Source organism: Platichthys flesus, chromosome 1 (genome assembly GCF_949316205.1).
Source record: "Platichthys flesus chromosome 1, fPlaFle2.1, whole genome shotgun sequence".
NCBI classification, from domain to species: Eukaryota; Metazoa; Chordata; class Actinopteri; order Pleuronectiformes; family Pleuronectidae; genus Platichthys; species Platichthys flesus.
Genome location: NC_084945.1, coordinates 1881099 through 1904377, shown reverse-complemented (window position 1 = coordinate 1904377; position 23279 = coordinate 1881099). Strand labels below are relative to the sequence as shown.

The window sequence follows — 23279 nt, the reverse complement described above, 5'->3', positions numbered from 1 at the left end:
GGTTTCTTCCTTCTCAAGGCCTCATCAGTCCAGGAAACGTGCAGCAGAGTCGTCACGTCCTCCATCACTGTTCAAACCGGCCTCCGTTCGCCTGAGTCCAGCAACTCGCCGCCGGTCGGCTCTGTGGAGCCATCGCCGCTCAGTCGTCGCTCTGCGGTGTAACTTCGAGGTCGGCACCAAACAGCTCCTTGTAAAGAGGAGGGAAGTGCGTCCGTACCACGTCGGGGTAGACGGTTCTGAACGCCGTCAGTTTCTCTGAGTGCCGACTGCACAGCGAACGCAGCGCTGCCACTTTACATCTGAGCTGAGGACAGGAAGTGACATGATGGTGAGTTCAGTCTCATTACTGTGTAATCTATTACATCTCAGCATATAATCTACTACATCTCAGTGATTGTTTGGCTGAGCTTGAGTGTGTTGTGCTGTAGTTCACAACTTCTCCACAGAGCGGCAGCGTGGAGCTATTTTAGATTCTGAGTTTCCACATTCTATAAATATTTAAAAAAAAGTTTCTAACAAAAAACGGATCAATGTTGAGGAACAATTCATTTAAATGATGCTGCTGAAACCTGTGTAGTTGGTGTGTGTTAATGTGTGTGTGTTGTTATTGTGTGTGTGTATTAATGTGTGTTTAATGTGTGTACCTTGTAAATAACTGTGTCTCCTCTGTGGTTCTTCTGCAGGACGTGTTGCAGAGCCAGCTCAGTTTTCTGCTGCAGCTTCTCCACCTGCAGCTTCTCCTGCAGCCAAGAGCGGTCTGCACACACACACACACAAACACACAGACACACACAGACACACACACACAGCTGTGAGACGGCTGCAGATAATGATAAACGGACTGGAGAGAAAAAAAGTGAAGAGGCGAACCTGCCGAGAGCAGAACGAACGCTGAGAAGAGAGCAAGCTCGTCCTCCATCAGGTGCAGTGAACACAAGCTCTTAGCAAAGTCAAACACCGACGTGATCAAATCATCACAACCTGGAGACACACACAAACACACACAAACACAAGAATGCTTAGAACCACAGAAACATGACATTATCCTCGGTGAAATGTTTGATTGAAGCCACAGAAAGAAACTAAACTTTGAATCTTTCGGCAAAAACCTCATAAACATAAGACGTCAAAAGTATCATAGTAAGTCATATTAATATTAGAGTTCTCTAATAAAATTATAGTATTTTAAGGCAGAACATTTGTGAAGTATAGCAAATAAAAGTCGAATAGAAATATCACAATATAGGAAGTCACAAAAATGTAATTGTACTGTCACATAGAATGAACCAGTGGAGTAACTGAGTTAGCTGGAGTATAACCTCTGTGAGTTAGAACCTCCTCCTCTCACCTAACGCTCTGAAGACGTCAGGACCTGCAAATTTCCCATCAAAGAAAACGGTGTTGTTCTGCGAGTCGAACACTCGACACATCCGGACGAGGACGACCTCCAGAGATCCTGACGGAAACAGAACCTTATGATTAATAATGAGTAAATGCTGATGGTTATTTAAAGACTAGCTGCTCAGACCTGGATCGATCAGTCATCACTAATTAAAGCACATTTGATTTTAAAAAGAGATTATTTCCACGTATGAAGTGAAAGATTTGTCAAAAAAAATAATGGGAAAGAAGAGGTTTGTAAAAACATCCACAAATGTTCAGAAGAAGAAAATTTAAATTCCAGTTAATGTCTCTTCATAGGTCTAACGCCTCTAACCATATATTTGATCATGTAAAGAAGTGACCGATGTTAAAGTTACTCTCACCAGCTTTCAACAGCACGATCTGATCATTCTGGCAGAGATCCATGAAGCCGTCGATGCGTTTGGCGAACTCCACCACGTACTGGATCGCCTCGGTGATCTTTACGGCGCAGAGCTGCCACATCACCTCCCTCGGCTGCACACAGGGAGAAATCAAAACGACGTACAGACAGTACAGTTAAAACACATCCTCCGTACGGCCACGCCACTTCTTCAGTGACGAGGCGGGCTGGATGGTTAGCATGCTAACTACAAGAGAAGAAAAGATGTCAGAGGAATAGGATTTGTCCTTCATCACTCAAGACGATAACTCTTGACGAGAAAAATCATTTTACGGAGCAGGTTTCTGATTGATCGACAAGAGACAAGAACACAGGACGTAAAACTGACTCCGCCTCCTCTCTCCTTACATGATTTGATTGGCTGTAGCTTGAAAAGTTGAGCTTTACTCAACTTCCATCGAGCGCAAAGCAAAAAAGGTGAATTATCAGAACCACAACACATGTTCTCACCACATTCAATTTGAATGAGCAGCGTTTCCATTGAAGCGTTCAACTCAAACATGAGAGTTCTGCGTTCAATTTAACACTGGCTATGTATCAATAGAAAAACGTACAAAAACCTTTAATATAATAAAGAACGATAAAAAGGAATACATTTCTCAGATGCACCATATGACTTTACAAACAGAAACAGTGACCACACCTTGCTCTGGTAACTCTGCACCTCGTCCTGCAGGAAGTTCTGCCAGCTCATCTGCTGCAGCTCCTCCCTCAGGTACTGACACGTCTCCAGGTGAGATTTGGAGATGATCTGGACCAGATGATCTGAAATAACAACATCACACTTTTATCGTACCGCCCTGATTTCACTTAATTCATATCAGGAGGTAATGCTTAAATGTTTGCCACACGTTTAGTCTTATTATTTTGTATTTATTCTTTAGTTTTATTTGTTTTTGATCCAGATGTGTTTGGTCTCACTTCTTTATTTACGGTCTGAGCCTGGTTTAAACCACATCCTGACTTTAATGATGCTTTTAACATCCAGTTCATCGTGACCCAGTAGACGAGTTTGATGCGTCACTGCTAAAGATTAAATACTGAATGAAACGTGTCTGTGCTGTTGTCAATTGTTTCTGCATGAATGAATGAATCGATATGAATACCAGCAGACAATCCAGATTGTTCGGACCAGGTCTCAGTGTGTGGACGATAATTTGAGAAAAGCTTTTGTCAAAGAAAAGAAAATTCTCTCGGGACAAAGAGAAGAAGATTTCCCACAGCGAGCGCCCGCCACGTCCCAATCGTCCCTAATTAACAGAGAGCTAATTACCACACAGAGATTTTAATGAGCTGTGAAGATGAGTTTCCAACCTCCTGCTATTTTGAACCACCTCTGTTTGCCCCACACACTCCTCTTCTCTTTGTCTCCTTCGTAATTCTATTCAAACAACTTTATTTATCCCAGAAGGGAGATTTTAGTTTCGCAGTCCAACAATCACAAAGAAACTGAACCAACACAATCAGCAGCAGCGTTCAGACGTCAGCATCCAGAGCATAGAAAACACAGGACCTGCTGTCGTCCAACTATCTATCTATCTATCTATCTATCTATCTATCTATCTATCTATCTATCTATCTATCTATCTATCTAACTATCTATCTATCTATCTATCTATCTATCTATCTATCTATCTATCCGTCTATCCATCTATCTGTTTTGAGGCCTGTGACCCCCCCGCTTAATTCCTGCTGCTCACCCAGTTCGGTCATGGACTCGCTGGGCGACGTGTCTCCATTGGTGAAGGAGCAGTATGGGAAGAAGCCGTTTCCGGACCCGTAGTCGCAAAGTGGCTCCGGTTTGATGCCGTTAATATCCAGTCCTGATTGGTCAGGTGAGGGCTGAATGTCCAGGTAGAACAATCCTCCTCCTCCCTCCCCTCCAGAGTCCGTCTGTTGGTGGAAGAAACACTCGATTTAAAAACTGGAATAACAATCAATTCATTTCAGGTCACGATTTGTTCTTTTCTGTAAAATGACAAAAACCTTGGATGAGACAGATCCTCCTTCGGGGGAGTTCTGCTCCATGTAGCCCCCGAGTTCATCAGGGAGCTCAGTGAGGCCGCCGGAGGAGAGGCCGTATTGGGGGGAGAGCGGCTCGGCGTCCCCGGGGCTCGGGCTGTTGAGGCTGGGGTGGGACATGAGGAGGGGCCCCTGCTGCTGCTGCTGCTGCTGCTGCTGCTGGAGCCGGTGTTTCTGAACCTCAGCGTACAAACTGTCCCGCTGCTTCTTCGACATGCGACCGAACTTCACCGCTGTGGATATAGATATATATATTAATATTCAAGTCATGACATGTCTCAATAGGACGCAGAGATTATGCAGATTGTTGACGTGATGCATGATTATCAGATCATCTCTCTGTTGTTTGTGGAGATTGTATTTTTCAATCCATAGTTTTGTTCTTCTTGACCTTTGAGCCAAAAAAGTTAATGAAATAACTAAATGTCACATGTTCATAAAGATGATAAAGAAGTGAATCAGCCACAGAGGGAAAAACTTCCTGGAACATTTGCTCCGACTACACGTTTCCCACACACCTGACACATCTGCTGTGTTTTGTTTGTGCGTCTGCAGACTTACATCTTGCAAACTGCTGACCACCAGATGTTTCTGCAGTTGAGTGTGTGTGTGTGTGTCTGTGTGTGTCTCACCGTCTCGGGACATGCCCACAGTCAGACATTTCTGCAGACGGCAGTGCTGGCAGCGGTTTCGGCTCGTTCGGTCGATCAGACAGTTTTTCTGGCGAGGACACGAGTAGGTGGCGTTACTCTGCTGACTGCGTCTGAAGAAACCCTGCGAGAGGAGGAACAGGGGTTTCAGTCAGTGACACCAGGGTCAGACCTTCACTCGTCTTTACACCAGGTTTTAAAGTCTAGTTTCTCCCAAAATCTCCTGCCTCCATCGATTAATCTTCAAATCTCATATGACGTCACTTTGACCTTTGACCACTGAAATATAATTAGTTCATATTTGAGTGGAGGATATGTGAAGAAGTTGAAGGCAGACTTGAGATAAAAGTTTCAAGTTTTTTACTTTTTACAATAACATTGTAATCTGCTAATCCTTGAGTTCAGGTGAATGTCAGCACCGAATTTGAAGAAATTCCCTCGGCGTTCTTGAGATATCGTGTTCACAAGAATGTGACAGACCGACGAACAACCTAAAAAAAGCTTTTGAATATTGATGATAGTAGGAGGAATTAGATGTAAATGGTTCATGAGAATGGAAATAAACTCCTGTTTCAAAGATTTAAAACATCAACAGATGTTAAACACCAATGTCCCTTTAAAGGTCAAAGTGTTTCTGAATGAAAACTACAAAATTTCTGTGTTTTTCACTAAGATGATAAAACAAATATTTTAACTAAATATGAAAATAAGTAACAAAGACTTTTTCCCCTCAAAATGAACACTTAGTGAATATCAAACCAATCTCCGTTACAACCTCTGAGAGGAAGCAGGAAGCTCAGTGTCAAACAGGAAGTGACATGGTGTCGAGGAAGGGGCGGGGCTTACCTTACAGCCCTCACAGGTGATAACCCCGTAGTGAATCCCTGAAGATTTGTCTCCACAGATTTTACAGGGAATGATTTCAATCTGAGCTACAGAGAGAAAAACAAGAGAAACTGTCAGAGATGAACAACAACAACAACAACAACAACAACAAAACATCTATCAGCAACTGCACCTCAAACTGTCAGGTCTGTCAAAACAACATCATTGCATCATCATCATCACTACCATCTGACATCAGACGTCATGTCACAGACGTCAAACATGTGTTCAGTCGTTTGTATGAAGAATTGAAGGATCGGATGAAATGTGAAATCAGAATCGGGTTAAGTTCATCAGAGGTAAAACTGCAGCGTCTCAACTTTCAACACATGGACAGTATTAATACACACAGACGGACGAGATCCACTCACACAGGCTATATTTAGAGGAGGCACGTTATGTAAGTGTGTAGCCACATGAACACACACAAACTGAAAACAAAGTGGTGGAGTCTGAAGCAACGTTCGTCTCACTGCTGCTTGAACAACACACAAGTTTCCCTCCATATGAGAACAATATTACTAATTCCACAAATGTCCGTCTGAATGTGGAACGAATATCTCACAAACCCTTCCTCTTATCGGCTTCACACTGGGCCAGTCCGGTGTCTATCGCCCTCCCCCCCACAGCGATGGATCGACAACCTGACCCAGTGAACGAGGATCTACATGTTTAAGTCAGTGAACAACAAGAGGAGTCGCGTTAACTGAGAGTTTTTCAGCTGAAACAGCAAAACACAGAACAAACAGAGACAGACGAGAGAAAAACCTCGACACAACTCGTAATGTTGAGGATATTCAGACTCGAATATCATGTTTGTTTACTTTAAAAAACTTTATTTTCCAGATCTACGCTGTCATACAGACATGTGACATAATGTGGCCAATCAGCACAGACGTAAAGGCTGTTGATCACTTTGAAGTAAATCGTGAACGTCTTTAATATCAATGACAACAAAAATCATCAGATCGTCAATGTGGATTTTAAGAGAAAACAGTGATGCTAAAACTTCCTGGATTTTCAACCATCGAACTTCAAGCCTCAATGAGACAAAAATCAGTGACTCACATTATCTGGTTCAGCTGCTTCACTTCCCCAGTCTTTCATATGCATCTATATGTCCACAGTTTATTATAGAAACTGAATGTAGCCTCGACGCTAACACAGTCTCCTGATGGTTGTAATGAATTTGGTCAAAAACGAGGGCAGAGGTTCAGAAATCTGGAACCAGGCTCTTAAATCTTCACACCAGCAGGGGCTCAACTCACAAATCCCAGAGGACACAAGGACACGGTGCGATAGATTTGGGACTGTGGTGTTCTTGCTGAAATCTCCAGCTGGTCTTTGGCAACTTCACTTCATCATAACTGTGCAGCTGCTCCATGAGAAAATAACCACAGACCCACGAACAGATGTTCACCAAGAAGAAAAAAGCTTCTTCTGGGACTTCGACCACTTTGACTGAGAGAAACACAAAAACCTGTATCATCATTATTTCAGCCTCTGTTTTCATTTGAACACGTTATCAGTTTTAGATCATCAGGAGCAAAAAGCCCAGGGGCGAGCACAGATCTCTGAAAAAAACACTGACTGTAAATAAAGATGGACGACATGACAGATCCCAAAAAGTGTCACGATCTCCCACTGGTGGTTGGCTGCGGTATAAATCCTGAGTTTTAAAGTCCTTCAAACGGACAACTTTGAAAACGCTACTAAACTCAACGTACAAAAACTGAGATGATTGGAAACAATAATATCGACACTTCCTGATTGGTTAACGATGTTAAGCCTTGATGTTACGATGACTGAGCCTTGGTCCCCATGACGTCAACTGGTCCTGACAAGTTCAGTGTTTATCCTGGAAAAAACTCCTTAAGAGGAAACAGCTATGACTCCACACACACACAAGTTTTTACTTCTGTCTTAGTTAGGATTCATTACATATAAAACGTACATTAACTGACCTAAACCATCACAACTTAATGCCTCAACCTACACTAAACCTAATTCTGAGTCTCAAACCAGGTCTTAAACCTGATACAGCTCATTAACGTGGGTCTGACAGTGAGGACAGGGCAAAATGTCCTCACTTTACTAAAATGTCTTCACTTTACCAAATTGTCCTCTCAGTAGGTCCTTGGCTCAAACTGGTCCTCACACAGATATCTGTACAAGTACACTCACACACTTCGCCTATGCTGCAGTAATTAGTTTCAACATCAAACGTTACATTGAACAAAGCAGGCGACTGAAATTAGCGCCAAGGTTATTTATAATATTTAAATTATTTATACAACTGCGAACAAAAACATCTGGATCTGGATCATATAGAGGTAGAAAAATAGAAAAATAAAAGACTGAACGAGGCAGAGAAAGTAAATGTGAGAACGAAGACTGAACCTAAACATCAGGTGTGAAAGGTTCCTCAGACCAGTAGAGGTGTTCTAGGTCCGGATCAAACTGAACCGGGGTTCTGTTGGTTTGCAGCGAAAACACTTTGCAGGAGAGTTTGGACTTTTGGACCAATCACAGGAAGTACAGACAGCATTAAACAGTAGAAGAAGAAAAAGAAGAGCTTCAGTCTGCACCTTGTCTGTGATTGGTCCGCTTCTAAGTGTTTTTGCATCCGATGATCGATCAACTTGCTTATTATTTATTTATTTCAGACTGTGAGGTCTTTAGTATTTTTATTGAGAATAATTTATGGATCTTGTGGAAATACTCAACATATTTAGAGGATATAAAATAGTGTGGGTGAGATTTGGTCCAGTTTGATTGGATTCAAGGGAGTTTATGGAGATATGAGCTTGACTGTGTGATAAACTATTTGGTTTCATTCATCATTTATCTATAATTCAGATAATCAGATAAATTCAATTTTTATTGCAGTTTGTCTTGAAAAATTCACAACTCATCCATCATTAAAATACTGAATGATTGACTTTACTAATTGTTACTAAAGTCACCCTTACCCTATACAAATTATGTTTCTGTGAAACCATCAAAATATTTTCCATGTTTCAATCACAATTACACAAGAAGAAAATAGAAGAACTGTTTATATCACAATAAAATTAATCTTGAGTAACAGACATTTGTTTTCTGAGAAAGGTGATCGACATATTTTCTGACGTTTTCTGACTAAACAAATATAGAAATCAGCATGTTGAGATTGTTATAGTGATAGATGTTGTGATATTGATTTTCCTGCAGCTCACACTGACCTTTGGTTTGATGAGTGAAATGTGACAACACGTCGTCTTCTCGTCCGCTCAGCGAGTCTTAACATCAGCGGAGCCGAGAGGAAATTGTTTTAATGACGCATCAGCTGTCAGAGCAGCAGCCGTCACACTCACAGAGCTTTCATGTTTGTCTCTCTGCGACGAGGCTGCTGTGTTTATCAGAGGAGCGTTGGACCAGCGGGTGACTCTCCCTCAGAGACCTCGTCCTCTCTCCTCCCTCAGATAAAACAACGTTCATTCTCTTATGTCTTCATTTCTTCTTCCTCAGCATGTTGCCGTCAAATTAAGAGTCGCATGCGACTGTTTGCCTTTGGCTGCAGATCCACGTCCTTTCTGACTGAGGCCTTCAAAGCTTGCTGGGAAACCTTTCCATTTATCTGTTTTTTCCTCCTGAACTTGTGTCCTTGGAGTCGAGCGGAAGGTTGAGAACCGCAGGACTCAATTTAACATCGCACTTGTACCTGCACCTGTATTACCCACAATGATACTTAACCTCAGACAGCTTGGTGGTTTGGGTTTGTGACTACGACACAGACTGTAAATAAAAATGGAAAACATAAAGGCTCCCCCTGGTGGTTGGCAGCTGTCAACTACTTTGTAGTTTCCATGTTAGCACGACTAGCAGGAAAATTAAAAGTTAGAGACACCTCAGTGTAGAAATAGTGACTTGATCAATATTATATCCGTAGTCTAATTAACATGTTGATCTAACAGCTAATGAATATTAGCCATACCCGCGTCTGCTGGTTCACTACCTGTCAAAGTGTTTTTGTTGAACTTTTTTAAATATTGGGTTCATATTTGTATCATGTAATAGCAACAAAACATGATTCATTTGCTAACTATGAGTAAAATGTTTCTTTAGAAATCACAGAGATGGTTTAGCATCAGTTCTGTTCTGCTGCAGTTCCATGATCTCTCTTTAAAACCAGCAGGACCTAATGTGTGTTATCCTTTGAACTCGTGGGGATTAAAGTCCAGTTTCGACAACTCCTGGTCAAGGTCTGTTTTTTCCCTTTATCTATTTTTAACTGTCTGATTATATTTCAGGTGCATTTATAGCTGCTTGCATCTTGATTGTTATTATTACAGCTCTACTCTACCCAGTTCATAATGCAGGTGTCTGTTTGAATTTCTTCTACAAAAGGAGGATGACATTTCTTCCTCGTGGTCTGGTCAGGCGAGACCAGACCACTCTTGTTTAATCTCCTTGGCTAGATTTCACATAATCTCAGTGTGGATGAAATAACGCCAGACATATGGCACATGGAGCGCAGACACCCTTATTAAGCCTATCGGCAGATGAAGCAGCAGCTTGTTCCTCAGCCACAGTTGGTGGTTCAGTTGGACACTTCTCACAGTAAGTGTCTGCTAGACATCCACATACATTTAATGTAAAGTTTCAATGTCCAATGACCTAATAGTCTCCTGCAGTGAAGTGTATTCCTTTACTTCAGAGTAGTGTACATTTGAGACATGTACAACGAAGTCGGAACAGAAGAGGTGTTCTGGGTCTGGATCAAACTGAACCATGGTTCTGTTGGTTTGCAGTGAAGACACTTAGTAGAAACAGAATTAAGCAGTAGAAGAAGAAGAAGAAGAAGAAGAAGAAGAAGAAGAAGAAGAAAGGAACAAGAAGCAGCTGCAGACCTCACCTCCGACGATATAATGCTAGGTGGAGGTCTGTAGTACTGTGGAGTACTGTACCTGAAGGTTCTAATGCTAATCCCATCTTGATGTTACAATGTGAACAAAATTAAGCTCTTCATTAATTTCCTCAATTCAAACAGAAAGACCCCCCAACTGACAACATGCCCAAGTCAGACGCCGTCTACAAACCAATCAGAGTCAAGTGTAGGTAGACGCCGCCCACTTGATGATGACAGGACGTACGATTGTCAGAAAAGTTGCTTTAGTCCCTAAATTACAAAGTGAAACCAAAACTAACAAATCAAATGAAACTATGGAACAAACATGAAGCTTCAGAATCTCTGGAGAGAAAACGTCCTGAACATGAACACGAAGCTTCTAATGAAACAAAGAACATCTCAGCCTCTCGACTCCAACACACTTCCCTCTCTTCTTATCTCCACCATCTTTGCTCTGAGGCTGTTTGTGAAATCCTCTGTCCCGCACCAACACAAACTAAAATGTTATTCTACAGTAATTACGCTCAGAGCTGCAGACGAACACTGGAACCGCCACTTTTCCCTGTGGATGCGGCAGATGCTCATGTATAGATTCCACTGAATAATGTGTAACGAGCAGTGTAGCAGTGCTAAAGTGAAGGCTAATGAGCTGCAAGGATTTTATAGGAGCCACCGCTGTTTACACCAAAAATGCTAAAGCCCGGGCAAAACAAGTCCCTGATGGATAAATTATCCAACGCACAGAAAATAAATAAAGTTTTTCAGAGACGATCAAAGAGGGACGAGAGAGGAGGCCGTGAAGACGCCTCTGTGCTTCCAAATGTGTCAAGGTTTACTGTGGAAACACAAAGTCAACCCCCACCACCCGCTGCAAGTTTACTTCAACTTTTACTTTCTGCTTTTTCTCGCTCCTCAGTTGAATTATCTACATTCAAATGTTCTGGTTTCCATTGATTTTTTTAATCAAACGTTGCTTCTTAACATAGAGATTTAAATTTGAACATGTGGCTTCAGTTTCTATTTCAGTTCACAGCATCTTCACGAGAAATATTATTATTAAATATTCAAAAACTATTTTTTTTTTTGAGTTGCTGATGTAGAAGAGATGTCATCACCACGATGCCCGCTCCGCCCCGCCCCCCTCCCTGCAGAGGACAGTTAAATAATCTCCTGACTGTTTGTAATCCTGTGACATAACAGCCTGACTGTGTTGTCACACACAGACACACACACACACAAAATTAGACACACACAGACACACAAACACTCACTCACAAATACACACACCAACACACACAAACACACTCGCGATCGTCATATTACACTGACTTAGATTCATTTCCTGGAGACTCTCAAGCCCCCAACATGAACCTTGCTTGTTTTACATTGTGGGGACTTTGGTTTTGAACTCATAAGGAAGACGTGTCCCCATAATGTCACTGTGTAAACACATGTTGATCCCCACAATATGATAATATCACATCTGCTATTATACATGGACCACACTCTCTCACACACACACACAAACACATACATACACATACAATATTAGGCTCTTTCCAGCTCTTCTTTTTTCATTAACTTTATTCCAGACTTGTCTTTGCATTGTTCACTAAAGTTCTCATTTCTGTCAAACTGACTGCAGCAGATGAGCTCAGGCGTCTTTAGGAAAGTTGGTGTAACAGTGAAGGAGGAAGAATCAGTTTGTGGACGGACCATGAAAATAAAACTGGGCGAGAAAAACACATTAGAAAGTTATATCCTGGGATCAGACCGGTTCTCTTCATCAGGTCTGAAATCAGGACTGAAAAACTCAGATCCGTGAATTTGAAGTTCAGGTCAGACAGTTTATTATTAAATGATGTTAACATAATAATCCACATCAGCGGCCACAAAAGTCAACCAAACTGAACTTATGACTTTTTCTTTTCGTGCAAAAAGAAATCATGTTTCATACCAGAACGGAGCTGGAGCTGACACTCCATGTCAGTAGGTGGCCGTAATGTACTACTTTCTTATTTACCAACTTCAATCTTAAATTCATATAAAGCCTAATTTCGTGCATTAGCTCCTCCCACATTCATGGACATCAGCGGTTCCATCTTTCAGTTCAATAATTTATTGGCGCTAAACTTTTTGGGGGGGTTAGTGGTAATTTACTGTTATAGAACAGGCACCAATACCTCATCAGTGGAAAAAAGATAAATGTGCGGGAGGATTAAATCAAGAGAAATTGATAAGCAAGACATTTCATCTCCGGTCCACCGTTCATTCTGCGCAACCTGGAGCCTCGAGTTTGGCTTTTATGTTGACATTGGACATCCTGTGCTTTATCTTAATAAACATAATTTACTAAATGAACATCAGCTGTTTGAAGAAGACTTGAAACTAGAGATACGGACATAAACTCCAGAGGAAGATGTTCACTGACGTTATAAAGTCATTTTCTCATAAACTTCTATTTCTATTTATCTATAGAAACAACACTTCATAAAACATCATGTTATATTGAACAAGAAAAACCAAGAGAACTCTCCTCAGGTTCATCGCTCTCCTCCTCGCTCCCCTTCTATCCTCCTCTCCTCTTCTCATCTCCTCTCTCCTTCTCTCACCTCCCCTCACCTCTTCTCTCCTTCTCTCACCTCCTCTTCCCTCCTCTCACCTCTTCTCTCCTTCCCTCTCCTCCTCACCTCTTCTCTCGCCTACTCTCACCTCCTCTTTCTTTCTCTCCCCTCTTTTCACCTCTTCTCTCCTTATCTCTCCTCCTCTTTCCTCTTCTCTCCTTCTTTCACCTCCTCTTTCCTGTCCTCAACTCCTCTCTCCTCCACTTTCCTCTTCTCTCCCCCTCTCACCCCCTCTCTCGTCCTCTCTACTCCTTACTCCTTCTCTCACCTCCCTTTTCCTCCTCTTTCCTTTCCTCACCTCCTCTAATATCCTCTCACCTGTTTTCAACTCCTCTTATCTCCTCTCACCTACTCTCACCTCCTCTTTCGTCCTCTCTCCTTCTCTCACCTCCCCTTTCCTCCTCTTTCTTTCTCTCACCTCCTTTCTCACACCTCTTCACAGTGGAATTATTTTTTCATTTTCCCAGAATAGAATTAAAAAAAGAGAGAAGGTTTCATGTTTCCAACCTGAGAAAACACGCGTGAAACTAAACAGTGAAAACAGTGAAGCTCCAAACAAAGACACAAACAGAATCTGGAATAAAAAGCTGCTCATCAACATCACCCTGTGACACAGAGTCAACAAAACATCTAAGATTGAGCTCAAGTTTAAAAAACTTCAGCAGTGACAAACACACACAGACACACACAGACAGACAAACACACTCTCTCTCTCTCTCTCTCTCGCTCTCTTACCTTTCATGGCAGAAATATAAAGTACATATTTGTCAGGCCTGAGTTTCAGGAGGATCCTTGTTGTGTCACCAGCAGCAGCTCCTCTCAGCTCTGACATCATCCTGAGCTGCTGCTGCACAGCATGAGCAGCCATGTGACCGTGACGTCGCCGCCCAGCCCCGCCCTCCCCCGGCCTACCCTCTCTGATTGACATATCTACCAGCCAATGAGAGGAGCCAGATCTGAAGGTTGTTTGTGTTTTAAAGAACATGTATTGAAAGAAGAATATTGATATTTGTATTTGAAGGATTAACGGTTGTTGTTTAAATTGGCTTTATTTACCAAATACCACAAAAATGTTTTCCCCTTCAGAAATTTTGAGGGACGTAGAAATGAATCAGCAAAGGAAACAGAGTCTTTGAATTGTTATCTATGGAAATCTATGACACAAGTTTTAATAATATTCTGTCCTGCATATTCGTCCAGATGTTACAAGCCTCATATACTAAGATGATTTTGATTTAATATGTTAACACGCACACATGATTACCATGTTTAGAATGTGTCCTTTGTAACCAATATGAATGCCGTTAATTCTTGCACAGTTAAACCTCTGCAAACCAAACACACCAATCAAGTCGCTCCGCCAACATGACGACTACGTGCTTCACCTCCACCACGACCAGTCAGGCTGTCACTGCAAATGTCTTTGTTTCTCAGCGTCACCATGAACCAGGAGCAATGATACCCATGTTTGTGACCCATTAAAACATCCATATATTTTTAACTGTACAGGCAGGATTCATCATACACTGAGTAGATTCAGACCAACCAGCTCCAAAAATATAATCCTCTGGAGATACTCTTTAAACGTAACACACAAGTTTGGTGAAAATCTGTCTGGGTTTTTTTCCAGGTCAAACAACCTCGATTATCTCATAAACATACCAGTGTTACACAGGTTTCATAGTGTAGTGGTCATCACGTCTGCTTTACACGCAGTAGGTCCTGGGTTCAATCCCCAGTGGAACCAAAGATATGTATTTTGGCTTGTCTGAAAGCCAGGTAAAGCCAGAGCGGACGCAGACACTTCCTACACATCCATGAAATTGTTAACTATTCACAACAGAGCTTGTCAGCTCTAGACTTATTAGGAGGGGGTTTGTGTTTGTGACAGAGGCTGAATGAAGAGTTGCAGCAATGGACAGTCCGAGGAAGAAGATGTTTAATTAAATTTATCAACCTGAATTTGAGCATAATCCATCTCCTTTAAGTAAACACATTGTGTGTTTTATCCAAACACGACAGGAACATGAAACTAGCAGCTTGTATATTTTTCTGGAACCATGTGAAACTTCTTGGCGACCAGTGGCCCCTGACTTCCTGTCGACCTTGTTGTGACAGTGACGCTGACACGAAAGAAACAAACTAACCACATTTACTCACAGATATCATCACTGAAGTCATTGGATTGTTTATGGTTTGTGTTTCTCACGTCAGGACAGAGAGCAACACCCTGATGAAAACAACATCACATAAACACACAAAACAACCACATGGCGTGAGCGCTGCCACCTCCCGCCTTCGCTGCGGTTCACATATAAAACAGTTTAGAGAAAAAAAGAGGGAGATGAGGTATAAAGGAAGAAAAGAGCGTGAAACAAGAAAGGAAACAAACCACAAAGAGACGAAGATAACAAGAGGACGACAAGGCGAGTAAATAAAGAGACGCTGTTTCAGCAAAAAAAAAAATCTCCACCAATCACATGCTGCCATTCTTCTATACAGCAACACAAAACTGAGTCAAACTCTAGATTCTTCATCAGTTCAATTGTTAAATAGCTGAAGTGAGTTTGTCTTTTTATTCATAGTTAATTAAAATAGATTTTGTGGTTAAACTGTAAAATATTTGTATAAAATATAAACAACAATTAAAATATGAATTTCATTTCTTTGTGATAAAGGTTTGATAACGTGATCTCATGAATCACTGACAAGTTTTAAAATGAATATCGGTCGAAATATTAGAATCAGCATCAGCCCCCCAAAAAAACCCAGTCAGGCTTTAAAGTTGACAATAAGTGTCCTTATCTAAACATGAAGTGACATCAGGATCTGAGGGATGTTGAAGGACTGGGACTCTAACTTGAGATAACAACTTAAGACCAGTTTTATTTTCTGTCGACCTGCTAATACAAAATATTTGAATTTGTGTGTCTCATCTGCCCCATGTTTTTCCTGTATCTGAGCCGTGGAGAACAACAGAACTTCCATTAAAGCTAAAGGTAAATAAGACGTAACTCAGCAGTAACCGAACGAGCTGAATGATCCCACACTGCGTCTGAGCTGTGAGCTTCGGTGAAAGTGATTAAACTCTGTGAAAACAGCCGGCCTCAGTTAACACCAGCGCCCGAAGACCGAGCGACTCCTGCTAGCAGAGAGAAGAAAGTGAGCAGCAGCAGCAACTTCATTCTTCCTGTAAATTGGCAGAACATGAGTAGGATTTACGCTTCGAAAGGCTCGACGTCTGGCGGCGGCGGAACCGTCCCCCCCCCCTCCCCGGGTCAATAGACTCCCAGCAACACGTTACGAGTTGTTTGGAAAAAGCCTCCATGGCTCCCGGAGGATCAATGATTCTCTCTGCGATCATCCCATCCTCACATTCATTATCCGTCTCTATCAGCTCTAATGAGAGCGACTCGACTGTGGCAGCGCTCCCCCGTCACACATTTATCCTTATCTCCCCTGAACACTCACCGCTCAACACGTCCTCCTTTAAAAACTACTTACAGACAGGAGGAAAGTGTCAGAGCCCCACAGAGACCAGAACAACTCCTCAACTGCGGTCACTCCCCCTGCCCTCAGATTCAGATTCACTCTGTACTCATTCACAAAGTAAGAGATTCAAATTATATCAATGGAAATGAGCTTATATTTTTGAAAAAATTTCAAACACTGTCAAACCCACCGAAGATTATCCACTTAAAGATGGACAACATGAAACAAAGAAACTTTCTCAGATATAAACGCTCTTGCCCTGTTGACCTCATCAGAGCTAAGGATTCTGGGAAATCAATGCATCTCCTGGACTCACAATCTGAAACATAAACAACTCTTTCTCACCCACGTCCGCAGGAAATAGTGACGGCCACATAAACCAGCAGCTTCAGAACAGATGAAACAGGAAACAAGGAACTCACATGTGTGCGTCTTCTTCACCGCCACCGACAAACCTGCAACACAGAAGAAGAAACAGTTGATCAGCGATTAACGATCAGAAATCTGCCAGAAAACTAAAATATACCATTAAAGTGAGTATCTGTTTATAAATCAAACAGCTCCAAAAACATAATTATCTAGAGATACTCTCCCAATATTCTTATATTAAAATCTGTCCTTGCTCAACTTTCTCATTAAACATGACTTTGATACAGAGGTTTCATAGTGTAGTGGTCATCACATCTGCTTTACACGCAGAAGGTCCTGGGTTCAATCCCCAGTGGAACCAAACAACTCTTCTTTTGATTGACATGGAGCCACAACTCTCTTTTAAAGTGAGAATAAACACTGATCATAACCAGACTATAAATACTTCAACCTGAGTCCACTTTACTTTTTTCATCCAAATCAAATACAACATGCAAGAGATTTTATGGGAAAATAACTAATGAGGGAAAAGTATAAATTACTAAATTCTATAAATAGGTTTCAGTATCTCATTAAACATAGCAGCTCCACAGAGGTTCCATAGTGTAGTGGTCATCACGTCTGCTTTACACGCAGAAGGTCCTGGGTTCAATCCCCAGTGGAACCAGAATTTATGTCTCAAACTCACAAATAACAAACAATCCAAAAGACTCAGGTTTTAACAAAAAATCTTGTCTACTCACTTTTGTTTTGTTTTGTATTTGTGAAACAAAAAGCATTAATTTGTTAATGTTGCTTTGTATTTGTGTTTTCAAGTGAATGTCAGGCAATTAGTAAAACAGGTTTTGTTTGTTTGCTGAGTTTTGGCATTCATTTAGTTTCGTATAGGCAGGGGGCCTCTTGTTTGGCTTCATCTCATTAAGGCTCTGATGGCCACTTGTGTATTTTTCCATTTAAACAACATGGACTGTAACTAACAAAGGAAGTTGTGTGATGACAAGAACACAATCTCTTTGTTGTTAAACATTAATGTTTTGTGACATCAGTAATCAGTGAGTATCAGACATATGGGGATTGAACCCAGGACCTTCTGCGTGTAAAGCAGATGTGATAACCACTACACTATGAAACCTATGTTGTGCTACCACGTTTAATGAGATAGTGACCCTGTTTATAGAATTTATTTGGTAGAGGAAACTCTGGACTGTCAATTTCAAAAAGGGAAATGACATCACACAATTTCACAACATTTAAAATGTTGCACCAATCCATGTAAATATAATATCCATGTAATATAATATAGTTTGATTCTAGTCTAGTAAGGGCGTTAACTTTGGGATGAGTACGCTCCCTGCACCACATACGTTAATCACAGGCTTTGTTGTAATAAACTGTTACATTTGTTTTCATCTAATAAATATCTTGGACGTCATGTTGGATAAAAGTGTTGAGGAGGAAATCACTGAACGTGAATCTGCTCCTGTTGGAGACGCCTGAAGCTTCACACTGATCGACCTGTGATACAGAGAAAACCTGAGCTGAGGGAAAAAGAAAAGGAGAAATAAACTACCCAGTTGATTTCATTGATCATCAAACGCTGACCTGGAAAATCTGATCTAATGTAAAAACTTCCTCAGCAGGAAAACACTTGTGTGTTTCTAGGTCCAGCGTTGTCGTCGTACATCTGCAGCGACCTTTGCCTCAGTAAATGAATGGTGCTCACAAACACACCCCCTGCACACGCTTCATATTTCAAAGAGGTGATAACAGCTGCTGTCTTCATGCACCTACACAGCTTTATCATGGGATCTAGGCCAGATTAGAATATTCATTATCTCTGACCTTTTCAACTCCAGGCTGCAGGAGGAGAAGCTGCAGAAAGAACATGTCAGTGAGAAAAAGGAGAATGAATGAACAAGACTGAGGAGGTGAAAACCGACTGATGAGCAGGGCTGCACCTGTGCATAAGTGGGGGGGGGGCCTGTTTACATGCTGGGCGAGGGGCCCCTTTTGTGGTTGTTCTGCAATCTCCAGTGAAGCAGCTTCTGTTTGTATGAAGCGTTAATCAGCTCTGGTTGATGTGAATAAATAATGATTAAATGTTTAGTTGAACCTTGATGCTTCTGTCTTTCGGAGTCTGTTTACTGAAGCTGTGTCAGGAGAAAGATGAGCGCTCAGTCCTGCAGGCGGTAGAAGCTTCAACCTGCGCCGTGAACAACTTGTGTCAGCGACTCTGACGTCTGTTAAAAGACATGAAACGCAGCAGGCTGACAACAGCGATGGAGAGAATCTGTCTGTCTCCCTCTGAGCCTCCGCACCGATTACAGCTCACGCTTCTTATAATTGTTCAGAGCGAGCGGCTCCTCGTACCAATTATAGTGTATTAGCAGCAGCCGCCAAAGTCATTTCACCGCCGCTCATCAGGGAGCTCGAAACAAAAAAGAGGAGAAGAGGCAGAAAAAAGAAACAGCCTTCGTCTCGCTGCATCAAATGAAGTGAGGATTTAAGATGGTGCAGATAAAATGAGATTTAAGGATTAATGACAGAAGGAAGTGAGTGAACTTTCAGTGACTTGTTTTAAAGTAACAAGAGGAAGTGAGTTAGCGCAGCGGCTGAGGACGACAGAATCTAATAACGAAGAAAAATGACCCGAGTTCACAATCTTTAAATTCATTATTTATGTTTAATAATACTTTGTATAAACCTGCGTTTAATAAAGATTTACGTAATTTCAGTCCATATTAATTCTCTGTATTAAAGACTCATGAAGAACTCACATCTGTCAAACGCACAAACAAATCGATCTGAAACTGTTTCCCCCAACGTCCCGAACGCGACAGGAGTTGTGGTAAACATTTCATTAGGAGAGAGTTCCTGAAACAAAAATTTCTGAGCCAGTTGCTTTGTATACTTTATACTGTCAGACAACAGCAGGAAAATGTTTGATGAGGTTTCAAACAGTTGACGGACGTAAAACTGGAAGAACAAAAATATCTCAGAATGAAGAAGAGGACCCGTACACATAGAAGACGAAGACTTAGAAAGATGAGGGAATTCCAGAGCTTTTGGTTTTTGAATTTATACTTCATGTCCTGAACTATTAGTTGAAGTTCAAATTAAATATAGAACATATGATGAGGTATAATCAGTGATTTAGGTGCCTTAAAAAACTGTAGAGGCCTCAACTGGAGCTGGAGTTCATGAGCTAATAAGACAAGCACACACACACACACACGCACACACACACACACACACACACAGCTCCTGGTTGTTTCCTGTCTAGCCACAGTAACGTTCACTGACACCACACAGAGCAACACTTTAAAGAGAAGACGCTTATCACCAGCAGCCAAACACAACTGACACACTGCTGCTTCAACTGAAGACGGTGCCAAACTGATCTCTGCAGGTACTTGAGCCGCCAAAAAGACGACACAGACACACTGCACTTTATCCAGAATGTTGATGTGACGACTGTTTACCCGAGTCCGGTTCCCCGTGTCAACACTGACACAATGTGACACAATAACACTGAGTGTATCAGGTTTGTGAACAGGAATCTGCAAATCAGCTCCTGAAACATAATCATCTACAGATTCACTCCAATATTCACACGATGTAAAAAAAAACTGTCCGTCGTTGTTCAAATATGGTCCAGTAAATATTTAAATATGATTTAAATACAGTTGTTTCATAGTGTAGTGGTGATCAGGTCTGCTTTAAACGCAGAACGCCTGGGTTCAAACCCCAGTGGAACCAAACTACTCTCCATTGATTAATTTATATCAATAATGGAACCACACCACTCACTGATCATAACCAGTAAATAAATACTTACACCATAATCCACTTTACTTTGCTTTCATCAAAATCAAGTTCAACATCAAAGAGATTTTATGGGAAATTAACTAATGAGGGGAAAGTTAAAACAATTGTAAAATAGACAAGATAAGATAAGAAGTCCATTATTAGTCCTACATTTGGGTAATGTGCAGTATTACAGCGGCAATTTATAAGTAACATGCAAGACTTAAGTGTAAGGAATATTACAAAAAGATAGATTTGAGTCTCTCAGTTAAGGAGGTTGCATAACATGGGTTTCATAGTGTAGTGGTCATCACATCTGCTTTACACGCAGAAGGTCCTGGGTTCAATCCCCAGTGGAACCAATGTTATGTTTTTGTCGTGTGGATAAAATCATTAAAGCTGGGTGTCATGTAACTATGGTTACATCTCTAGAATAGCTGTTCTTCAGACCAGTTTATCTCATACTGGTTATTTAATTACCTTTAAGTCTCCTCTGAATCTCTGTTTTGTCCTCGTCTTTGTTTTTGTGTGATTTCTGCAGAACAGACACCTGCCGTAACTGAGTCAGACCTGTTTTACTGTGTAATGTTATTTTTAATCCTTTCCTAAATGACAAATAAACAAATAAATAAAATGATCTGAACACATCTCTGTGTGATTCAGACTCTTTCATTTCTTGCAGTAACCCTTCAACCTGCCAATAGTTTGTCTGTTAATAGATACATACACAGAAGCTAAACCAACTTGTGGGATATGAAACCAGACTGGACATAATGTCCTCCTCTGTTTTATGAGATATCAAAGTGTGGATCAGCTGAACGTGCACATCACACCTGGGCCGGCAGGAAGACACGTCCTCATCACACAGGTCTACTCTTATCTCCCATCACAGAGAATCACATGAAGCAGGTGAGAGAAACACGCTGCTTGTTCCACTTCTGATCAAAAACAGGTTCACAGATAAATATCATCCAGATGCTGCTGTAAATATTTACAGCTTCCACAACATTGGAATGATTCATCATGTTTAATCATTATAATGATGTTTCATGTCTGCAGAAGGAGACTAAGGTCAGAATACTACAAATATCCTATGACTATATAAAGGTTCAAATAATCGGAAAATTCTCTTTGTGTGTCAGTGTCTTACTCAAACGTACGTCTTAATTCTGGTTTATATTGACGTGGTAGTAGTACAGTAAAATTAAAACTCCTGAAGAGAGGTGTTTGTGTTCACTTTCTTGTTGCTCTGCTTTGGTCTCCTCCACCTCCAGAGTCTTAGTATATGGTTCTACATGAGCCAAGGTTTTAATGTTTGTGTTTAAAAAATATTGATCAGAGCTTCCACATAATTTTTTGATTTTCCGAATTTTGAAACAGCTTCAAACATCAACATCGCTCTGTGTAATAAACAGGGGAGATGGATTTAAAATGCGCTGAATGGAGCCTTCCTGGCATCCATCTTTTCAATTTTCAGGGGGGGCGTCAGGCTGAGTTTAAGCACTCTAAACTGGTAGACGATAAGTTAATCCTTTTATCCGTGTCATTGCCGCCGGGCGACTGAAATAAATGCTGAAGTGGGAGTTGAGAAGAATCTGGTTAAAGAGGAAAGTCGACAAGCTGAAGCCGTGAGAGAGGAGCAGAGAAATACTGCTGAGAAACGAAAAGGAATCAAAGCTGATATTTGTCTGCTTCAATGAGACACGTGGGTTCATCATGTGTCGCGGCAGCAGAGCTGAGGTCACGCTGAAAAACTATCGACTCAAAATAAAAAAAACGGAGTAAAGCTTTAACCTCAGGGACTAAATCCATGTATATCTCCATCGAAAACTAGTGGTGTGTCTGTGTAACTGCAGAGAGACACAGCAGCGAGGGCCTCAGCTCCGGTGCAGACTGAGGGTCGATCATCAGTTTCCAACACTCGTCTTTATCCTTCTGCAGCAAAGAGCTGTGTTGACCAATCAAATGCAAGAGATTATACCCACCAACAGACCCTATGTTCCTTTATCGTTAAGCTTACACTTCATCTATCAATTCAAACTTAACTTCCTTTCACTGCTTCAACTGGAGCCTTTCACTTTTACTGCTGCCGTGCCCTTGAGCAATACACTGACGCCTAAAAGCTCTACAGCCTGAGCTCAGTCTGACATGTTAACACAGACACTTCTGTCTGCTCTGCCTGCGTCCGGAGATAAATCAGTGTGTGAGTGAACAGGTGTGACAGTCGTTCATCCATCCTGGCGACCGTGCAGGCGACTCACGCGAGCAGCAGCAGAGCGGCTGAATCAATCACACAATGTCTCCAGACATTCAGGAGCTAAAAACAGGAGAGCGGAGGCAGTGCGAGGCCGACTGCTCGTCCCTCAGGACGCTCTTGGAACTTCTGAAATATCTGTGCTGCCTTGAAAGGCCGCGAGCTGCCGCACTCTCAGGTCCGCCGAGAAAAATGGATCCAGAGTTTGTATTGCTGCTCCAACAAATGACTCAGAACAAGATCAAGGCTGTTTTACAGCACAAGCCTCCTTCACACCTTCAGATTGTTCACTTTAGTCTGAGATTAGTTTAATCTGCAGGTGAGAAATGGCGGAAATGATTTTTCCTCTTTAATTAGTGACTCTCTCTCCTCGACTCTGTTTCCCTGCTGAATTAACTGCGCTGATCCGGAGGAACACAGATTGATGCTGTTGGCCTCATTGTTAGCCAGTGACCAATTG

At 41.6% G+C, this 23279-nt stretch overlaps 1 protein-coding gene and 4 non-coding genes across 5 annotated transcripts; 4 read left to right on the top strand and 1 right to left on the bottom strand.

The window, feature by feature from the left end:
• Nucleotides 1-258: 258 nt before the first annotated feature.
• LOC133956844 (nuclear receptor ROR-alpha A-like) lies at nucleotides 259-13715 on the bottom strand. Its single transcript, XM_062392190.1, has 11 exons — nucleotides 13633-13715; nucleotides 5344-5429; nucleotides 4480-4621; nucleotides 3812-4080; nucleotides 3526-3718; nucleotides 2469-2590; nucleotides 1767-1899; nucleotides 1349-1456; nucleotides 871-981; nucleotides 645-757; nucleotides 259-299 (listed from the first exon to the last, which is right to left on the bottom strand). Exons 1-11 carry the CDS (start codon nucleotides 13637-13639, stop codon nucleotides 294-296), a joined length of 1290 nt encoding a protein of 429 aa, XP_062248174.1. The 5' UTR covers nucleotides 13640-13715; the 3' UTR covers nucleotides 259-293.
• Nucleotides 13716-14571: 856 nt separating this feature from the next.
• Nucleotides 14572-14644, top strand: trnav-uac (transfer RNA valine (anticodon UAC)). Its single transcript has one exon. It is a non-coding gene; the product is annotated as a tRNA-Val (tRNA).
• A 2402-nt stretch (nucleotides 14645-17046) lies between these two features.
• Nucleotides 17047-17119, top strand: trnav-uac (transfer RNA valine (anticodon UAC)). The gene has a single exon. It is a non-coding gene; the product is annotated as a tRNA-Val (tRNA).
• Nucleotides 17120-17352: 233 nt separating this feature from the next.
• Nucleotides 17353-17425, top strand: trnav-uac (transfer RNA valine (anticodon UAC)). The gene has a single exon. It is a non-coding gene; the product is annotated as a tRNA-Val (tRNA).
• Nucleotides 17426-20854: 3429 nt separating this feature from the next.
• On the top strand, nucleotides 20855-20927 carry trnav-uac (transfer RNA valine (anticodon UAC)). Its single transcript has one exon. It is a non-coding gene; the product is annotated as a tRNA-Val (tRNA).
• The last annotated feature ends 2352 nt before the right edge of the window (nucleotides 20928-23279 follow it).

Excerpts from the sequence above, each read along its gene's own strand:
- LOC133956844 (XM_062392190.1), bottom strand. Across the intron at positions 982-1,348 it reads TGACGTCTTCAGAGCGTTAG|GTTGTGATGATTTGATCACG; the intron begins GTGAGAGGAGGA and ends GTGTGTCTCCAG. Across the intron at positions 758-870 it reads GTTCGTTCTGCTCTCGGCAG|ACCGCTCTTGGCTGCAGGAG; the intron begins GTTCGCCTCTTC and ends GTGTGTGTGCAG.